The sequence below is a fragment of the Aythya fuligula genome, chromosome 1 (assembly GCF_009819795.1).
Source record: "Aythya fuligula isolate bAytFul2 chromosome 1, bAytFul2.pri, whole genome shotgun sequence".
Classification (NCBI taxonomy): domain Eukaryota; kingdom Metazoa; phylum Chordata; class Aves; order Anseriformes; family Anatidae; genus Aythya; species Aythya fuligula.
Window position 1 is genome coordinate 205,883,153 of NC_045559.1, and position 17,479 is coordinate 205,900,631.

Below are 17,479 nucleotides of genomic sequence, written 5' to 3' on the forward strand. Positions count from 1 at the left end.
GTTAGAAGAAGTCCTTCAGCAGTTCAGTGCAGGGCATAAAAGAGGCTTTGCTCCCCGTGGCTGTGGGATGCAGCCAGGGCAGTGCCTGGCTGGGACTTTGTCAAGGCTGGTCCAGAGATTGCATCTGTGTTTGTCCCTGCAGCCTCCTGCGGTGCTGCTCAGACCTGAGGGGTCCATCAGGGTTTCCCTGCTGATCTTTCCAAGCAGAAAACCATCTTTACGGTGTCCACGAGGAGCAGAAGTGGTCTCCTCCACCCATTTCCACCCAAATCCCTCACTTTCTGCCCTTCTCTGGGTGGGTTCCAGGCACCCTCCAGGAATATTTTAGCAAACATTGCCAATTTGAGAGCTGGCCAGGTTTAACTTGCAATGATCCCTGCCCAGAGCCTCCTGTCCGTCTGCCTTCACAGACATCTCACTCAGCAAAATAGATGTGGACGCTGCTCATAGACCTGTGCTGATGTTGCACCTTGGTGCCTTTAATCTTTGCCATTTCCAACCACTTTAAAATATCTTCGCAGGGAAAAAAAATCAATGGGACTTTATTTTTAAAGATGTTCTTGCTGGCATGTAAGAAATAAAACTGCAAGGACTCAAAAGAGGCTGGGAGAGAAACCTCAGGACTGCGTGGCACTGAGCAAGCAGCGCTCCCCTCTTCTGTGCCTCCAGCCCATGCATTTCTGGTAACCCACTGCCTCGGGGACTCTGAGCTCATTTTGCCTCTTCCACAAGGGAGGAGCAGGGTTAAATTCACCCACATTTATGAAAAAAAAAAAAAGAAAGAAACCCACAAAGCTAAACAAATCTTCCCCACAAAAACGACAGAGAGATCTTAAGCTTTCAGCACTGGCTGCTGCCTTTTGCTCTGCAGCCCGATGAGACTCTAATGGTAATTGACGTCCAGCTACACCGTGTGTAGCCTTAAATTGGCAGTAACACCATCGCTATAAGTAAGGTGCAATTATTCAGCCAGAATAAGGTGCAATTATTCAGCCAGAGGAGCGTGAAGCAGGAGTTGAGTCCAGAGAGAGTTACACCAGGCATCTGATCAGGGTGCAGACCATGGTTGTGCAAAAAGGTCCTCAGCATGAGTCCAGCACGTTTCATTTCCATTAGAGTTTGAAGAGCAAGCTCTTACTTTCATTAAAATTAAATAAGAAGACAGCACAAAACTGGTATCCCACCTGACCAAGTCACTAAGGACTTCTTTCAATGAAACCACCGATTCCTGCACATGCTTGCAATGACTTGCTAAGAAAAGCTCACGTTAAGCGATATATGTACACACTACATATATATATATATAAAAAGAAAAATCAAAGAAAAATCCCCAAAGAAAATCCCCAAACCTGTGGCCACACAGTGACAGCTTGTTCTCAGTTTATTCCTCCAGCAGACAGATTTCCATCTGCTGCCATGCTGCAGCAACTTCAGCTCCCCCAGGCCTCTGTGTCTCAAGTGCCCATTTTGTAGTTGTCTATTCCCCTAGCAAAAAGTCTCTGTACCTGTCATCTCTGTTTAAACAAGAGCGTCTTGGAAGTTGATCTTCACAAGCCCAATGATGCACTCCACTGAACACAGAAATTGCCATCCAGCTGGGCAAACCGCTATCTTGGTTTTAGTTGTCTGCCTCTTTTGACATGAGAAAAGAGCACAAAACCTCCAACATGTCCTTTTTGCAGAAAAGGAGATAGAGATATGAACTGGTGCAAGGCGAGTGCTCACTTTTTCCTGCATCACAGTGGCCTGTGATGATTATTGCTTGCACTTTGCAGATGCTTGTCTTCTCTAAACGTTTATGCCTTTTTTCTCTTTAGAGTGTCTTTGCACTGTCTTCTCCAACAGGATTTTCTCTAGCAGTGCCTTGTGGCAGACCACCAGTTGCACAAGTGGTATGATAACACCATCATCATCGCATGGGATTTTTTAAACTACACACAGCAGAGGATTCCCCACCACCTCCGTGAGCCAAGGATCACAGCTCCTCCTTGTGCAAACAGCTGCAAGCACCTTCACAAATAGGAGCCGAGAAGCTCCCATGCTGCTGACAGAGCCATGGGTGACAGGCCCCGTTGCCAAATTTCGGCTTCTGTAACCTCACACCTCTTTCCAGCTTTGAGAAGGAGAGGGGAAGGCACCTTCCACCAGGCTTCCCAGTGGCTCGCCCCTTTGGGTGCTCCAGGGCAGAGGATACCTTGCTACCAGACACCTAAATTTTGGAGCTTCTCCAAAGGGTTTAGGAAATGCTACACAGCTGGCTGCCTGCTTTGGGCCCCAGCATTGCTCTTGGTGAAGGTGTGGAGGAAACACCTCTTCCTTCCTTAGGAATAAATGCAGACAATGGCAGGGTTTAAGCCAGCTCAGTGCCATTCCTCACCCTTCTGCAGATGCCTCAATGGGAGCTAACACCCCGAGCTCAGCAGTCTGCTGGGTGCTGAGCCTCAAGAGCAAGCACCGATTCTCCCTTTCTACCTTTGCTGCCCCCTGTTGTGTGCGTGAATTTAGCATGGATATCACCAAAAAAAGTTATTTTCATTAAGACAGGCTCATAGCTGTGGGAGTTGTTTCTCCTGAAGGCCTGCTGTGGGCACGGGGAGTTCCAGTGCTGGGACAAAAACACTGCAGGACCTCAAAGCTAAATGTGCATCACCGTCCCACCATGAGCTTTAGGGCAGAGAGGGCTGCTCCTCCAACAGCATTTCCACCACAGGGAGCACCCCCAGTGCTTTTCACGGGCGTTTGATAAGCGAAAATCCTCTCAACGCCTTCTGCAGGAACCTAACCTCCTCTTCTCCCAGCCAGCAACACAAAGGGGATTACAGAAAGCAGGAGGTATTTACCTTGATACTGAGAAATGGGTTCCTGCAGAGTGCTTTCCTGGGCCGATCCGGGTAGCTGCTCTTTGTCGCGGTGCTCGTCATTCTGTCAGGTCTGCTTTATCGGCCTGCCAAAATAAATCATGCGGCACAATGCTAAGTGCTCTGTCTGAATCCGCCTTGCTCAGCACAGCAAAATCCTGTCGTGCTTTGCAAACACCCACGGAACAGGCACATGGTCATCGGAAGCAGTTATTAATTATTCCTGTTTTTCGTTTCTTTCCGCGCTTCACTTCTGCAAAGCAGCGGAGCAGCATGCAAAGCACAAGCAGGCGAATCCCAAGGGCGCGCTAGAGGTTCAGAATTATCAATTGTTTCACTTCAAAGCAACAAGGCACAAACAGATTGAGTAACGAGAGCTGGGCCAGGATCCTGGTACTCATGAATCCCAGTGGTACCAGAGGGCAACTGGGGTTTGTGCTGTTTAACCATTATCCAGGCCAGTACTGATTAACATCATTATCAGTGACCTGGGTGAAGGGGCAGAGGGAGCCCTCAGCACGTTTACAAGTGACACAAAACTGGGGGAGAAGCTCACACAGCCTAGGGACGTGCTGGCCTCCTGAGGGATGTCATCGGGCTGGGGAAGGGGCTGCAGGAGCATCCAGACAGGCCTTGAATATCTCCAGAGAAGGAGACCCCACAACCTCCCTGGGCAGCCTGTCCCAGTGCTCCGTCACCCTCACTGGGAAGAAATTCTTTCCCATGTTGGTGCGGAACTGCCTGGGCTCCATTTTGTGGCCATTGCCCCTTGTCCTGTCCCCACAGACCACTGAAAAGAGGTTGGCCAAACCCCACTGTCTTCCACACTTAAGATATTTGTGAGATGGGGAAGATGCTAAAACTTATCCGAATTACTATTGCAACATATATGGTAAAATATCCTAAATGATATGAGAACCTAAAAATATCCCAATTATAGGGATGTAGATGAGAACCTTGGGAGAAGCAGATGTAAAAAGAAGATATCGCTCAAGGCCAACGGATGAGGGAAGAACGAACAACTCGTTAGGGAAGAATGAACAACTTGTTGGCAGGAAACAAGGCAAAGATAAGCAAAAAAGGCCTAAATACTGTCCAACAGAAGGTCAAAGTCCAGAAAGGTAAAACGTTTAACCTCCTCTTCCTCATTGCCTTCATCCTGAAAAACCCTTGCCCACGACCACCAGGCATCAGGGAGGTGCAGCCAAGAGGAACGAAGGGCAGGGAGTATGGAAATGAGTACTTGGAAGAGGTCCGCCTTTTCGGGGAAATTAATGAACTCGAGCTCATGTAATATATAACAGTATTCATGTATAAAATTGTGAGAGATGACCAGGCAGGTACGCACTTTTTGAGGGAAGCTATTCCCAGTGCACCACAATCAAGTACACCTACTTTACAACCCTATGGCTATGGAATATTTTCTGTGCATCATTTGTCCTCTGCAAGATATCCTCGTTTTTCTTCTGGCATCACCACACACCCTGATCAACGATCCCAATTAGTAACTGAATCTCCAGACCTCCCCTGGAGCACCAATCCCACCGTGAGCACCAGCCACAAGGAGTGTCCTAGAGCCTGGGACACGATCTGGTCCCCACCACGCTCGTGTAAATCCCCTCAGCCTTCAGCTTCTTCCCATGGTAGTGCAGCTGCATAAACTCCATGGCATCTCCTCCTCATTCCATATTGCTCTTGATCCTCTCAGCTTTCTAGATGGGTTTGCAATAAACACCCACATGGTTGAAGAGATGGGAAGGAAAGGAAAGGAAAGGAAAGGAAAGGAAAGGAAAGGAAAGGAAAGGAAAGGAAAGGAAAGGAAAGGAAAGGAAAGGAAAGGAAAGGAAAGGAAAGGAAAGGAAAGGAAAGGAAAGGAAAGGAAAGGAAAGGAAAGGAAAGGAAAGGAAAGGAAAGGAAAGGAAAGGAAAGGAAAGGAAAGGAAAGGAAAGGAAAGGAAAGGAAAGGAAAGGAAAGGAAAGGAAAGGAAAGGAAAGGAAAGGAAAGGAAAGGAAGAATATGGGTGAGCCTTGTCTAAGCTCCTGAATGGTGCCGGAGCAGAGCTTGGCCAAGCGTGAGGGACCTGCCTGGACACGACTATCACAGCAAGGCAAGACCAGGCTCACCGGTTGCAGCACAGCACTGGTCCACTGCCAAGCGTCCTCCTGGCCTCAAACTGGTTTCGTCTCCCTCTGCCTGCAGCAGGTGAGGTGCACTGAGGGGTGTGCAAGATCCCAGACAGTTCTGGAATCGCTGCTTTGCAGAACCGCCTTCCTGACAACAAGCTACAGACAGTCATTTTTCTGCCTAAAAAGGGAGGGTTTGGGGGCCCCCCTATGGGCTTAGAGGCAGGAGGCACAGGCAGCTCCATCCCTCCATTTGGTGGCTCTCAGCTGGATTAAACCTCTCCTCCCCTTCCTCTCATTTTCACCCAGTGTTTTTGCATCACACCTGGGAGCATCCTTCCCACACTCGCTTTCTGGCTGCACAACCACCCAAATTTAACTGCTCAAAGCAACACAAAGCCATGGGAATCCATCTCCCTCTCCCTATACCACTGACCTCCCTCCTTTCGGACCAGTTCCTAGACCCAGCTTCACCCTCCCCACTCATTGGAGTGAGTGATGTGCCGGAGGCTGATGTCTTTGTGGGGTTTTTAGTACCCAGACTTCCTGCTCAGGAAGCTGCATTGTTTGCAGGCATGTTAAACCCATTAGGCTTGGCCTTGTTGTTCAGTACACCCTAATAGATGTTTCCATCTCAGCGAGAGTGGCATCTGCAAGCTCTGCAGCAAATGGGGTGAAAGGCTTTACATTATTATTTTTTTTGTATAATTCTATTTTCCCCGACATGAGAAGCAAAGGAGCAAGTATCGTAACCTCAAACAAATTAACAAATGTACTGGTCGATGTAAATTCGAGCAAGGAGAAGCTGCCTTAATTGTAGTGCTTATACAGCCCTCAAATGCACTGCACAGGAGAGGTAAATTCAAGAGCGGGACCTGCATGCCACTGACTTACAAGCTCCTTGGCATCCTCTGCAAAAAGCAATCTCTGCCCTCAGCCCCATCTGAAGAGACGAGATATTGCTACAGCGAAATACAGGATGGGATCAATAAAGTAAATCTGATCATAAATTAAAGCATCCGTGAAAAGCTCCCCCGAACCCCAGGGGAGTTAAGCAGTGCAGGAGCAAAAGCACCCGCCTGTCTCCGGACCACGGCGTCCAATATTGCCTGTCTGACGGAGCAGCACGGTGATGAATTATTTAGAGCCTCTGAGTTTGCTGCTGGAACCTCCCGAAAGCTCAAGGGCGACACAGCAGGATGAAACAGGGTGCCAGGGTGGCAAAGATGAGCCCAGATTTCCAGCAATGGGCACAAATTCCCTGGCTACCTCAATGCTTTTGCAAGTCCATGTTGCCAAAGATCCACTCCGATCTACCTGAAAAGATGGGATCCTGTGGTCTGTAGAAGTATTTTGGCAGATGCACAGCCAGGTCTGCCTCCATCCCACCTTGCACACCTTCATCTCACCTTCAGCAAGGTGTCCTGCTAGCATTTCCCTATTCCCTTGCAGCGTGTGCTGCCTATTAAACACGGTGAGCCACTGAGACCCCCAAGGGGAAGGAGGCCTGAAATGCTGTAAAGTTGACAAGCCATTCAAAATGAGAAAAAAGCTATTGCATTTAGAAACTGTTTGTCAATAACGACTCTCTAAGAATAAAGTGAAACAGAAAAAAACCTTTTATCTCCAAAGGGCAAGAACCAGTCCAAAGACGAAGGCAGATAAGACAACTGACAGCCCAAACTGCTGATAGCAGCGTGCTGTGATCCTGCAGGTGGGGGTGGCAGGGGAGGGAGCAGGGAAGGGACAGCAAACACCAGAAGACAAACCCACGTCAGAGCGAGGAGAGGGGAAAGCAGAAAGGGCAAAACCCAGCGGGTTCCAAGCATGCTCCAGGGGCCAGGAAGAGGATGCACAGCCAGGAATTGTTATTTCTGCCCTGCTCCAGGTAGCCCTACTCATAACCATGGGGTTCTGCATGGGATGGTGGGCAACACGATTGGAAATGGTGAGAAAAAGCAAATCCCAGAGTGCCACCCTGTGATTTTGCAGGGGCTGACTCAAAGGCTCTCCCAGAGCAGCCGTGGCACAGGACTGGGACCAGCTCCCAGTGAGCTGCTTTAAACTGCAAGCCTCAGTTTCCCCAAGAACAAGCCAGAGAACCGATGCCACCTGCCTCCACACAGTGCTTTGGGTCCCCAGCTTGCCTGCAGCCTCTGTGCTTGGTTTTGGTGGTGATGGGAGCAGGGACGGCTCTGGTGCAGCTGCGGGGGGTGAGTAAGAGCCTTCCCAGAAAATCATTTTGCAAGGCCTTTTTGCAAGCACCCGTGCCGTGTCCTCAGCATTGCAATGAAGGAAACAGCCCCGGCTCTGCTGGAGGAGGCTCTGGCAGATGCTGCGCATGCAGAACAGCAGAGCCATTTACAAACACATCCCACCTATCTCAGTTAGTTATCCCGGAGCAATCGGGCTGTGCTTGCACAACAAGCTGTGTTTATGTGGTGAGCTTAAGGAGTGTCACGTAATGCTGTCGGCGAGCAGGGGATGATGTCTGGAGGCTGTCCAAAGGAGCTGTGCCTGTGCCTGAAGCCCCTGCACACGTTTGCACCCCCAGCACACTGTAGAGCAGCTGTCTCAGCCCAGCGAGGTATTTATTGCACCAAAGGCTGCTCCGTTGGAGCTCTCAGTGGCACATTTCCCCTTTTCTCCCCCAAATCACAAGAGTGTGCAACCCATTTTCCAGGGAGATTAAGCCACTGCAAGGACCCAGGGTGACAGCAGAGGACCTGTCACCACAGGCGACGTTGCTGGCCCTTGCACGAAGACCTTCAAGCCAGCGCTGTGCCCTGACGAAGCAGAAAATTGCTTCCTCATACGCCTGCAAGTAGACTCGCCAGCAATTTGCTCCTTCCATAAAGCATGCAGGGACTTTCCGTGCTCAGCAGCAGGGCTCAGGAGCCCAGCGAGGCGCAAGCGTGAGCAGGTCTGATGGGCAGATCCATCAGCTGATACTCTTCCAGCTTTGGATGAAGGGTTTGTCCTCAGAACCCACAAAATTGCCATTCATTACAGCCTTGCTTGCCCAACACCTCATCAACAGCTCCAGAAACCTGCAGAGGGGTTGTGGAGCCTGCCTGGAGATCTGCTGGAGTTTCCCTGATGGAGATCTTCAAAAGCCAGCGTGGCTCCGGGTGTCCCTTCTCAAGAAGGGTGTTGGACCAGATGGAGCCAGAGGAGCCCCCAACCTCAAGCACTGGGATCCTGGGTTAGAGCAGGGGCTGTGGTTTGGGGAATAAGCTCCATCTGTACCGAGCTTCCTCAGATTATCTCACAGACCTCTGAAACATAGCTTAAGATGTTCTCTCTATCCCCAAACTATCCTTTTTTTTTGACACCTGGGCAGCAGAAGTACCCCCAAACATCCCAAACACGACCGATTTCTCTAGGAATTGCACAATGATCCTGGCTGTGATAGCAGGGGACAAGGTCTGTGGCACCCCAGTCACGTCCTGCTCCCGAGGACATAACCCCGTCCCGATGCCTTTATTCATAGCAGCACAGCTCTTGTTAGCTGAACGAGGGACAGCAAGCACAGGGCTCGGCAGAGCTTCAATAAATAATGGCAAATGTAACACAGCAAATTAAAGCCCAGCGGGGAGACCAAATGCCAGCAAATATCCCGTTATTTGTCTTCTTCCTGCTGAATTTCTACACAATTTACATTCAGCAGCGGTAAAACAGGAACGGTGTCAGCGTGCTTGTGAGTGTGCCCATGTTGGAGAGGAAATAGTTTAGAAAATGTGGGTGGGAAGATGCTTTATAACAGAGCAGAAGGAAAAGGCGTTGTGTACACATCATCCCCTCCTTGGAACAAGAGCGAGGGAGGAAACAGATGCGTGGCTGCGCCCCAAAGCTGCATCCATCTTGCACCACCGAGCTAAAAGAAAGTGAAAATGAGATCAGCCCGGCCCAGTGATTCTTTGTAATGGGATGTGTCAGGGACGACACATGGCAGGGAGCACCCAAGAAGCAAAGTAAAAGGAAACGTGTTGCTAAGAAGTACAGGATTTAGAAGAACAAACAGAAAATCTGTGCTGAAAGCTGAGACATGACCAGGGGTGCTGAGGGACCAGGTGGGCTCTTGAGCCCCAGCCCCTTCTGATGTGCACAGGGGGTCCCCAGGTTTGTGACGAGGGGATGCTGGAGCCTGTTTGGAGGCTCCTCACCTGCCCCAGCACTGCAAGGCGTGGGGAAGGGCTTGGAGCTCTCCTGGTGGTACCGAAATGGAGATGGGGACGAGATTTTTGTGGTTGTGATCACCACCGTCACAACCTCGGGACCGGGAGAGCTCCCGGTGCATGGGCTGGGGTGGAATCATCACCTGCCAGAGGGGGAAGGCACCGCAGAGCAAAGGGAAGGGGACGCAGAGAATGCAGCAGGAGAGGGGAGACTTTGAGATCTCCAATCTCAGCAAATCACATCAGCAACGAGGCCACGTGCAGTCAGAACCATCCCTCGCAGGGGTTCATTTTCAAGGGAGCTGGAGGCTCTGGGTCAGCACCCTGCAGCCTGCCTGCTGCCACCACGCTCCTGCTGCTTCCCAAGATCTGTTCCGTGCAAAAAACCAAAGCCTCTCTGAGCCTCGCCGCAGCTCCTGCCCTTGCTTCTTGCAACCGCCAGCCACGTGAACTCTGCATTTGTTTGTGCTGGCAGTTTTACTGGGGTGAGGGCAGTTCAGCTCAAGGACACACAATGCAACCACCATACGAGGCTTTGCATGGTTAACTTGTTCCCTGGAAGGTTTTAGGCAGCATGTTGGATAATCGATCCTCTCATCTGGATCGTGCCAGACACCAAAGGTGCTTTGCAATCCCTTGCAGGGAGACAAACAGACGTGGGGTGTACCACAGCACGGTGATGCCTTGCGTCCTGGCGGGGGATTTTCTATTTTAACACCACCTCCTGTGTGCTTAGCGAGGAAACACACCCTCCTCCAAGCAGCTGGAGACCCGAGGGTAGGAGGAAAGACAAGGAGGGAGGTGTGAAAAGCCTTTCCCACCCGGGAGCTGCCTTTCCTTCTGCAAACACAGCGCCCGAGTCTGCAGAGAAACACCTGCCAACGCAACAGCAGGCTGGAGGAAGGTGATCCCAAGCCAGAGTTTTCCAGATTTGGGCTTTTTAAACCATTTATGTATTTCTGTTTGTTATTTCCCCTGTGCTTCGCTGAGGCTTGGGCAGGAGGAAAGACTGAGAAAAAGGATGAAGTTTTGCTGAGCATTTACTTCTGAAGAGCTGAGTATTTCTATTTCCAAGCAGCATCTGGAGGAAATGCGTGAAAACGAAAAAAAAAGCCGGCATCCAGAGAGGCTCTGGATCTGCCAGATGCAGACATGTTCCGATGAGAAAAGTCGGCTTTTCAAAGGGGAAGCTGCTGCAGAAGAAAAAAGCTGGAGATGCTGCAAAACCTCACACCTCATGAGCACGAGCAAAGGCTCCCTGGAGCAGTCCTCCACGAGCAATCCAGATGTTGCCTGTTGTATTGTCTATAATTCCTAGAAGTGACCCCAAATTGTCCATCGTTGGTTGTGGATTTGAAGCCCAATGCTGAGCTGCACGAGGAGCACCTGCACACCAGCTCACTTGCTTCCTACCCCCTGGCTTAGCATGTTCAAGAAAAACTCATTTTTCCTTCCAGGTGGTCCCATTTTTCATGGATTAACCACCAAAACAAACCCAGATTTTGGGGGAGATTGCAGTAAGAGTGGTGTAGAGGGAATGGCACCCACATGCCAGAGGGATTCATCAGGGGGTAGGCGCAGGGAAATGCTGCTAGAAGAAGAACAGGGAAGTGAGAGTGGAGCTTAGGAGAAGTGAGAAATGTCCTTAGCCAGCAAAAGACAGGCTGAGAGGAGCTGCTTATAAATACCCAGGAGGAAACACCGTGGGTGGGGAGAACTGGGGATATCACGGGGCAATGATGGGACAAGGAGCAAGGGTTGGAGCAAGGCAGGGTTGGTGGCGAGGGCAGCCCCAGCCCGGTGCAGCAACTGAGTGCTAGAACCAGCCAGGGAAAGAGGAAAAAAAAACAAATATTTTGGGCAAACTCAGGCAGCAGAGCTCCTCTGGTCTCAGGTGGTGCGAGGAGAGGTTTGGAATGAGCATTTGGAAGAATTTCTTCATGGAGAGGGTGGTGGAGCACCGGAGCAGGGGGGTGGTGGAGTCCCCATCCCCAGGGGCATTTCAGAGATATGAGGATGTGGCCCTGAGGGACACAATTTGGTGATGGGACTCCATGGGTCAGCTTGGTGGTTGGGCTTGGTGACCTTGAAGGTCTTTCCAAATCTGATTTCATGGTTCCATAAGTGCTGGGAGCATTGCCCAAGAGAAAAAAGCTCAGCCTGGGGTTGAGTGCCTGGACGTGCCCAAAGGGTCCAAGAGGGCTCCTCACACCAGAGCAGCCTCTGCAGCAGCTTGAGGCCACATCTCAGCTTGGCTGCCTCCAGGACACAGGTTTTCAGCTCAAATTCTTCTCCTCTGTGGGTCGTTCATGGCTGGTCAGGAGCCAAGCACCATCACGGGTAGGGCTGCAGTGTCTGAATCACGATTCAAGCCAGAAATTCCCTGCTCTGCAGCACTGTACCACGTCTGCATCGGCTGGATGGTTGCTCTCAAAGAGTTGTGGTCAGCAGCTCAATGTCCAGGTGGAGATCAGCAATGAGTGGTGTTCCTCTGGGGTCAGTACTGGCACCGGTGCTGCTTAACATTCTATGATTTCATTCTCAAAATTGGCAAAATTAAGCCTGGAGGTTAATGACAGGTCCCGAGGTGGGTCATGAGGCTCCCCAGCCACCCCTTGAGTCTACTTTTAGCGAGTTAATGGCTCAGGAAACCAAGAATTTGATCTGTGGGTGGCTCAGGATGTGGCACATGCAGCAGGTGCAGGATGCAACCAGGACGTGCTGCCAAATTGCAGTGAGAGCAGCACGATGCAGACCAGCACCAGGGAGGCACTGGGACCAAACTGGGAGCCAGGAGTTTCAGAGGGGGATTTTGGCTTTGGTTTTGGCCCAAGCAGGATCCCAGAGATCCCTGGATGTTGCAGAAGAGGCAGCACACCCCACATCCCAGCACAGCTGGGTTGGGAGCGCTAAGGGGAGCCAGGACGAGGTGTTTCAGAGCCAGGGAACGAAAAGCGAGAAAAATGGAAGAGCAGGAGAAAATGGGAAACAGGAAAAATTAGAGCACGTTACGAAACAACTAAATCACACCCAATAAAGCTAGGAGGATGGGAAACAGGAGGGTTCTCACAACCAGCTTAGTGCCAGCGGTTTCCCTTTCAGCCCTTCGCCAGCTTTTGGAGCAAACTGTCCAAAGCAGAGCAGGGTTTTGTGTGTGCCTCTGCAAACAGGGCTGCACGGTCGCGTTTCAGGGAACAGCAAAGCAGGAGGATGCCACAAGTGGACCTGAAGTGTGGGCACAGCAGTGGAAGATGTTTCTTCTCCTGCTTTTTCACCTTTCTGATGTCTTCCATCCGAGCACAGGACGCCACAGATCAGTGCAGGGCAGAGAGTGGGAAAAAAAATAATAAAAAACACGTGGTCATGAAATTTCTGCAGACAGCTGATAAAAAGCCCTTGGGAGCAGATCGATATGGCTTGGACCAGGGGTAAGAAATCATATCCTGATGGGAGCTCAGATAAAGGATGCTCCATCGCCGGCTGGAGAGGTACCAGCTGCGTGGCACTGCCTCAGATGGATGCTCCAGGAGGTTATCACACACGGCTGGTGGGATGAAATATAGACCTGGATTCTGATAAGCTCCCAGAGCAGCTCAGCCCTGGCCTCTTTGTATTGCTGGGTAGCCTGGGTGCTGCCCAGCTGCTCACAACCAGCCCTGAGCATCTCTCTCTGTCCTATTTATCCTTGTCCTTTGATTTACTCCAACGTCCTTGACTGCTATTTCCCTTCTCACCACGGACCTGGAGCACTAAGAGCTTTGCTCACTGGAGGAAGCCCACGGTGCTGCTTCCTAAGAGCTGCCTCGGACACACCAGGTGTGATGGTAAAAGCAACATGCCCTTCCCCAAAAGCACCCAGAGGGATTCCAGGGTTCATCCTCGAGGTGTTTCACGTGCTTTTTGAGCAAAGACAAACCAGCCGAGCACGGGAGGGACAACAGGTTTTACAGCTTCCATGGCTGGACAGAGATGAGGGCTGAAACCACGGAGGAAATTCCAGCTGGAAGCTGGCAGAAGGAGCAAACTCTGGCACAAACAGCGGGGCTGCACGAAGCACTGTGTCTTCTCCCAGCATTTTGGGTTTTCAAGGAGGATGGGCTGGTGCTAGAGCTGGGAACCAGGATGCTCCGAGGCTTTAAGGGACCGCACAAACCACCTCCACCATTTGCAAGCCCACAAAAAAAAAAAAAAGTGTATTTCACCCACAAAAAAAGCAAGTTTCACCCCAGAAGCATTTCACTCAAGAAGCATGTTTCACCCCAGAGCAGTTCAGCAAGGATCCAGCTGGGACCCGGTGCCCACAGGGCTTTCCCCAGGCACCTCTCACGAGCCAAAATTGCCCATCACGAGCAGCAGGGATGCAGCTGGTGCCCCGTTTGCAGGCACCCAGCCCTGCAGAGCTGCACCAACGCTTCCACCCTGCCCTACACCTTCCCCCCTGCCTGCCACCCCTTCCCTCTGGGGGTCCCATCAGCTTTCTGCAAGCAGTGATCCATCCTCCTTGAATTGGTGCAGAGCGGTTCCTCTCCCGAGAAATGCCCAACCTGAGAAGCTCCAGGCTGGGCAAGGTCCCCAGGTGCCACCGCCACTGTCACCAGATCTCGGGGATCCAGGGCTGCCCGGCAGTGCTCCCCCAAAACCAGCCAGGACAGGGGGTGAGAGGAGGTGTTCCCATAACCACCGGAGCAAAGATGCAAGAGAAAGGAGCCCTGGCAGCATAGGGGACAGGGAAAATCCCTGGAAAGTGAGAAATAAGTGAAAGCCTTAGGGATAAGGAAAGTGCAAAGTGGAGCTGCTTTACTGGAAAAAGAGGCTCAAATAAGTGGGAGCAGAGAGGGAGCAAAAAAAAATAATGTGCAGAAAGCCCTTGGAGAACTGGCAATGCAAAACATTTGCAATCACTCCTTTTTTTCCCCCTTTTCCCCTTCCTTCCTTCCTTCCTTTCTTTCTTTCTTTCTTTCTTTCTTTCTTTCTTTCTTTCTTTCTTTCTTTCTTTCTTTCTTTCTTTCTTTCTTTCTTTCTTTCTTTCTTTCTTTCTTTCTTTCTTTCTTTTTTTCTCTCTCTCTCTCTCTCTTTCTTTCTCTCTTTCTCTCTCTTTCTTTCTATCTTTCTCTCTTCCACTCTCTCTCTTTCTTTCTTTCTTTTTTTCTTTCTTTCTTTCTTTCTTTCTTTCTTTCTTTCTTTCTTTCTTTCTTTCTTTCTTTCTTTCTTTCTTTCTTTCTTTCTTTTTCTTTCTTTCTTTCTTTCTTTCTCTCTCTCTCTCTCTCTCTCTCTTTCTTTCTCTTTCTCTCTTTCTCTCTTTCTCTCTCTCTCTCTCTTTCTTTCTCTTTCTCTTTCTCTCTCTTTCTCTCTCTCTCTTTCTTTCTTTCTCTCTTTCTCTCTCTCTCTTTCTCTCTTTCTCTCTCTTTCTTTTTTTTCTTTTTCTTTCTTTCTTTCTTTCTTTCTTTCTTTCTTTCTTTCTTTCTTTCTTTCTTTCTTTCTTTCTTTCTTTCTTTCTTTCTCTCTTTCTCTCTTTCTCTCTTTCTCTCTTTCTCTCTTTCTCTCTTTCTCTCTTTCTCTCTTTCTCTCTTTCTCTCTTTTCTTCTCTTTAACTTTTTTTTTTTTTTTTTTTTTTTTTTAATCCCACCAGACAAACCCAGCCCAGGAACCGAGCAGGTTCAAGGAGCCGTGTGAAAGAAGGCAGCGAAGAAAGCAGCAGCGTGAGGAACTTCGCAGCCTCCAACCTGCGAGGCGTGGGGCAGGCGCAAGAAGAGCCCGGCCACCGCTGCCATACTCACAGTTGTAGGATTCGCCCCGTCCCCGTGTCCCCGTGTCCCCGTGTCCTGTCCCGCTGGGCTGGGAGCAAAAGTTTTCCTCTGGCAGCAGCTGTCCCCGGCCATTGGGTGCTTTTACTTCCCAGCCCGGAGGTGGGGATGGGTGTGCGGAGGTGGGGCTTGGGCTCCGTCTCAAAAGCCGGAGCACATTTTAACCCAAACTTTTGCAATCGTCTCCTTCGGTAGGATTTTATTTTCCTTTCCTGCAATCCGAGCGATTACAGAGCCGCCGATGTGGTTTGCTGATGCAGGGCTTTGCAAACTGTTCATGGTCACGGTGCAAGCTGGGTTTGCCTTTTTTTTCCCCCTTTCTCAAGGGTCCCATCCTTAGCAGGCTTTTTTTTTTTTTTCTTTTTTTTACATTCATGTTCTTATTCCAGCCTCTGCCTTTGAAGCTGTGGTGCTGTCCTGGGGTTTGCGATCGGGAGCTTTTATAACCCCGTGCTATTTACTTTTCGGCACTGTTTTTTTTGCATTAATCTACATTTTCAGATAAGGAACCGAGGAATTAATGCACAGGCAGCCCCGGTTCTATCTGCCAGGAGGAAAAGGGGATTTGTGCTGGGGGTGTCCACGTTTTGGGTTGTGGGATGGGGATGGCTGTGAGGGGGCGTTGGGGATCCCCTCTCCTTGGTGTCACTGCAGGGTTTGTTCCCTCTGTGCCACCTCGGCATCACCCTGGGATGGGGACAGAGCTGGCCCTGGTACAGAGATGTGATGGCAAATCCTCCGAGGCTCAGAGATGCCCTTGGTCCAGGGAAGCCCTGTTTTGGCAACCCTGCCACAGCCACCAGCTTCTTTGAGCTTCAGATGGGATGGAGAAGGCAAAGCAAGGCTGCTGAGAGATGCTGGGTCTGGGCAATTAATATCGAAGGTGTTGTACTGCTTTGCTTGATGACCCACAGTCTCCAGAGATGACATTTTCAGGATTAAATGCCACAAAACACCACGAGCAGTGGATTGTGCACCCTAATCCTGCATGAACTTTTTCATGTTCACTTTACAGTCCCCACAAAAGTCATTTGTGGGCGCCTTCAGATTGAATTGCTGCATCAGGCACTGCACGGGTGGCGGGGCTTTACACCAGACAAGTTATCTCGGACCCCCAAAAAAACTGTGTTTCAAATGATTTCAGAGCCCTGGATGTCTCAGCCTGGCCCTTCTGCTGCTGCTTGCCCAAAATGCTGCACCAGCATTTTGCTGGGTGCCCACAGCCCCCTCAGCAAGGTCCCAGAAGTAAGAAGTGGAAAATCCTACGGGGATTTTTCCCTGCCCATGGCTGTGGTGTAGCAGCAGCCAGGAGACCCACAACCACATTTTCCTCCTGGCATTTCCTGCTGAGGTCCCACAGGCTGGAAACGGGGTGCAATGGGCACAGGGACTCGATGTTTCCAAAGCAGAGATTATCTGCCGTCCGTGCACGAGCTCGTTAAATAATAATTAAATGCCTGCCTCGTTAGCCCTATCAGCAGAGATACATTTTGCTCGGTAGGAGACAGCCGAATCGGTGCGCTCAGAAATGCTCCTCGCCCGAGTGACCCTGAGCTGTCCTCCTCCCAGGCAGGGCTGCATCAGGCAGATAATGCACTGCGGAGAAAATAAACTTTATCAGCTCTCATGGGCTCTGCGATCTCTCAGGAAGGAGTTATTAGATCTCAAAAAAAAAAAAAAAAGTATTAATATTTTACAGCTGCGTAAGTCCGATCTTTCCAGAGAAGCTTTGCAGAGGGCACAGGCAGCCCCCCGGAGCTGGACACCCCTGCCAGCAGCCACGGCTGCGGCGTTGCACGAAAGAAGAGCACCATCTATTGATTCCTCTTGCTCTAGCTGGGGTGAGATGCAGCAAGTTCTGCTCTGTGCCCAAAACTTGGCCATTTGCTGGGACACCCCCAGCTGGAGACGTGCATGGTGCCCAGCACGGTGCCCTTATGGGGTGCAAGCAGCCCCCAGCAGAGCGCTGAGCTGTGGGGAGCCAAAATTTGGCTCTAAGGGAATGAACACCGCTGGCTGCAAACTCTCAGGGTCAGATCCTGAGCCCCTCTGCACGTTACATGGCCCCCTTTGTGAGAAAATGGGGAAAGGAATCCAGCAATAGGGGAGAGAAGGTGATGGCACACTTCTGTGCGCTCCTGCTTGCAGGATGCACATCCTGTGCAATCACAGATAAAAATGATGCAGCTTCACTGAGATGATTCTCTGAGCCCGGGCTCTCGGCTGCAAATTGCTGCTCACATCTCGGGCTGCAAATTCACATCGTGCTGTGCAGGGAGGGGATGCAGAAAAAAAAGGAAAGGGAAAGGGAAAGGGAAAGGGAAAGGGAAAGGGAAAGGGAAAGGGAAAGGGAAAGGGAAAGAAGAAGAAGAAGAAGAAGAAGAAGAAGAAGAAGAAGAAGAAGAAGAAGAAGAAGAAGAAGAAGAAGAAGAAGAAGAAAAAGAAGAAGAAGAAGAAGAAGAAGAAGAAGAAAAAGAAAAAGAAAAAGAAAAAGAAAAAGAAAAAGAAAAAGAAAA

General features: G+C 50.3%; 1 protein-coding gene across 1 annotated transcript in view; it reads right to left on the reverse strand.

Moving 5' to 3' along the window:
* The window catches only part of SLCO2B1 (solute carrier organic anion transporter family member 2B1), a 50,530-nt gene extending 35,524 nt beyond the window's left edge, over window positions 1–15,006 (reverse strand). Inside the window, exons 1-2 of the mRNA XM_032180564.1 lie at window positions 14,937–15,006; window positions 2,841–2,944 (exon numbers count right to left, since the gene is read on the reverse strand). Of these exons, the coding sequence (XP_032036455.1) occupies window positions 2,841–2,921 (81 nt within the window). The 5' untranslated portion in view covers window positions 2,922–2,944; window positions 14,937–15,006. The remainder of the gene's footprint in view (window positions 1–2,840; window positions 2,945–14,936) is intronic.
* Window positions 15,007–17,479: the final 2,473 nt, after the last annotated feature.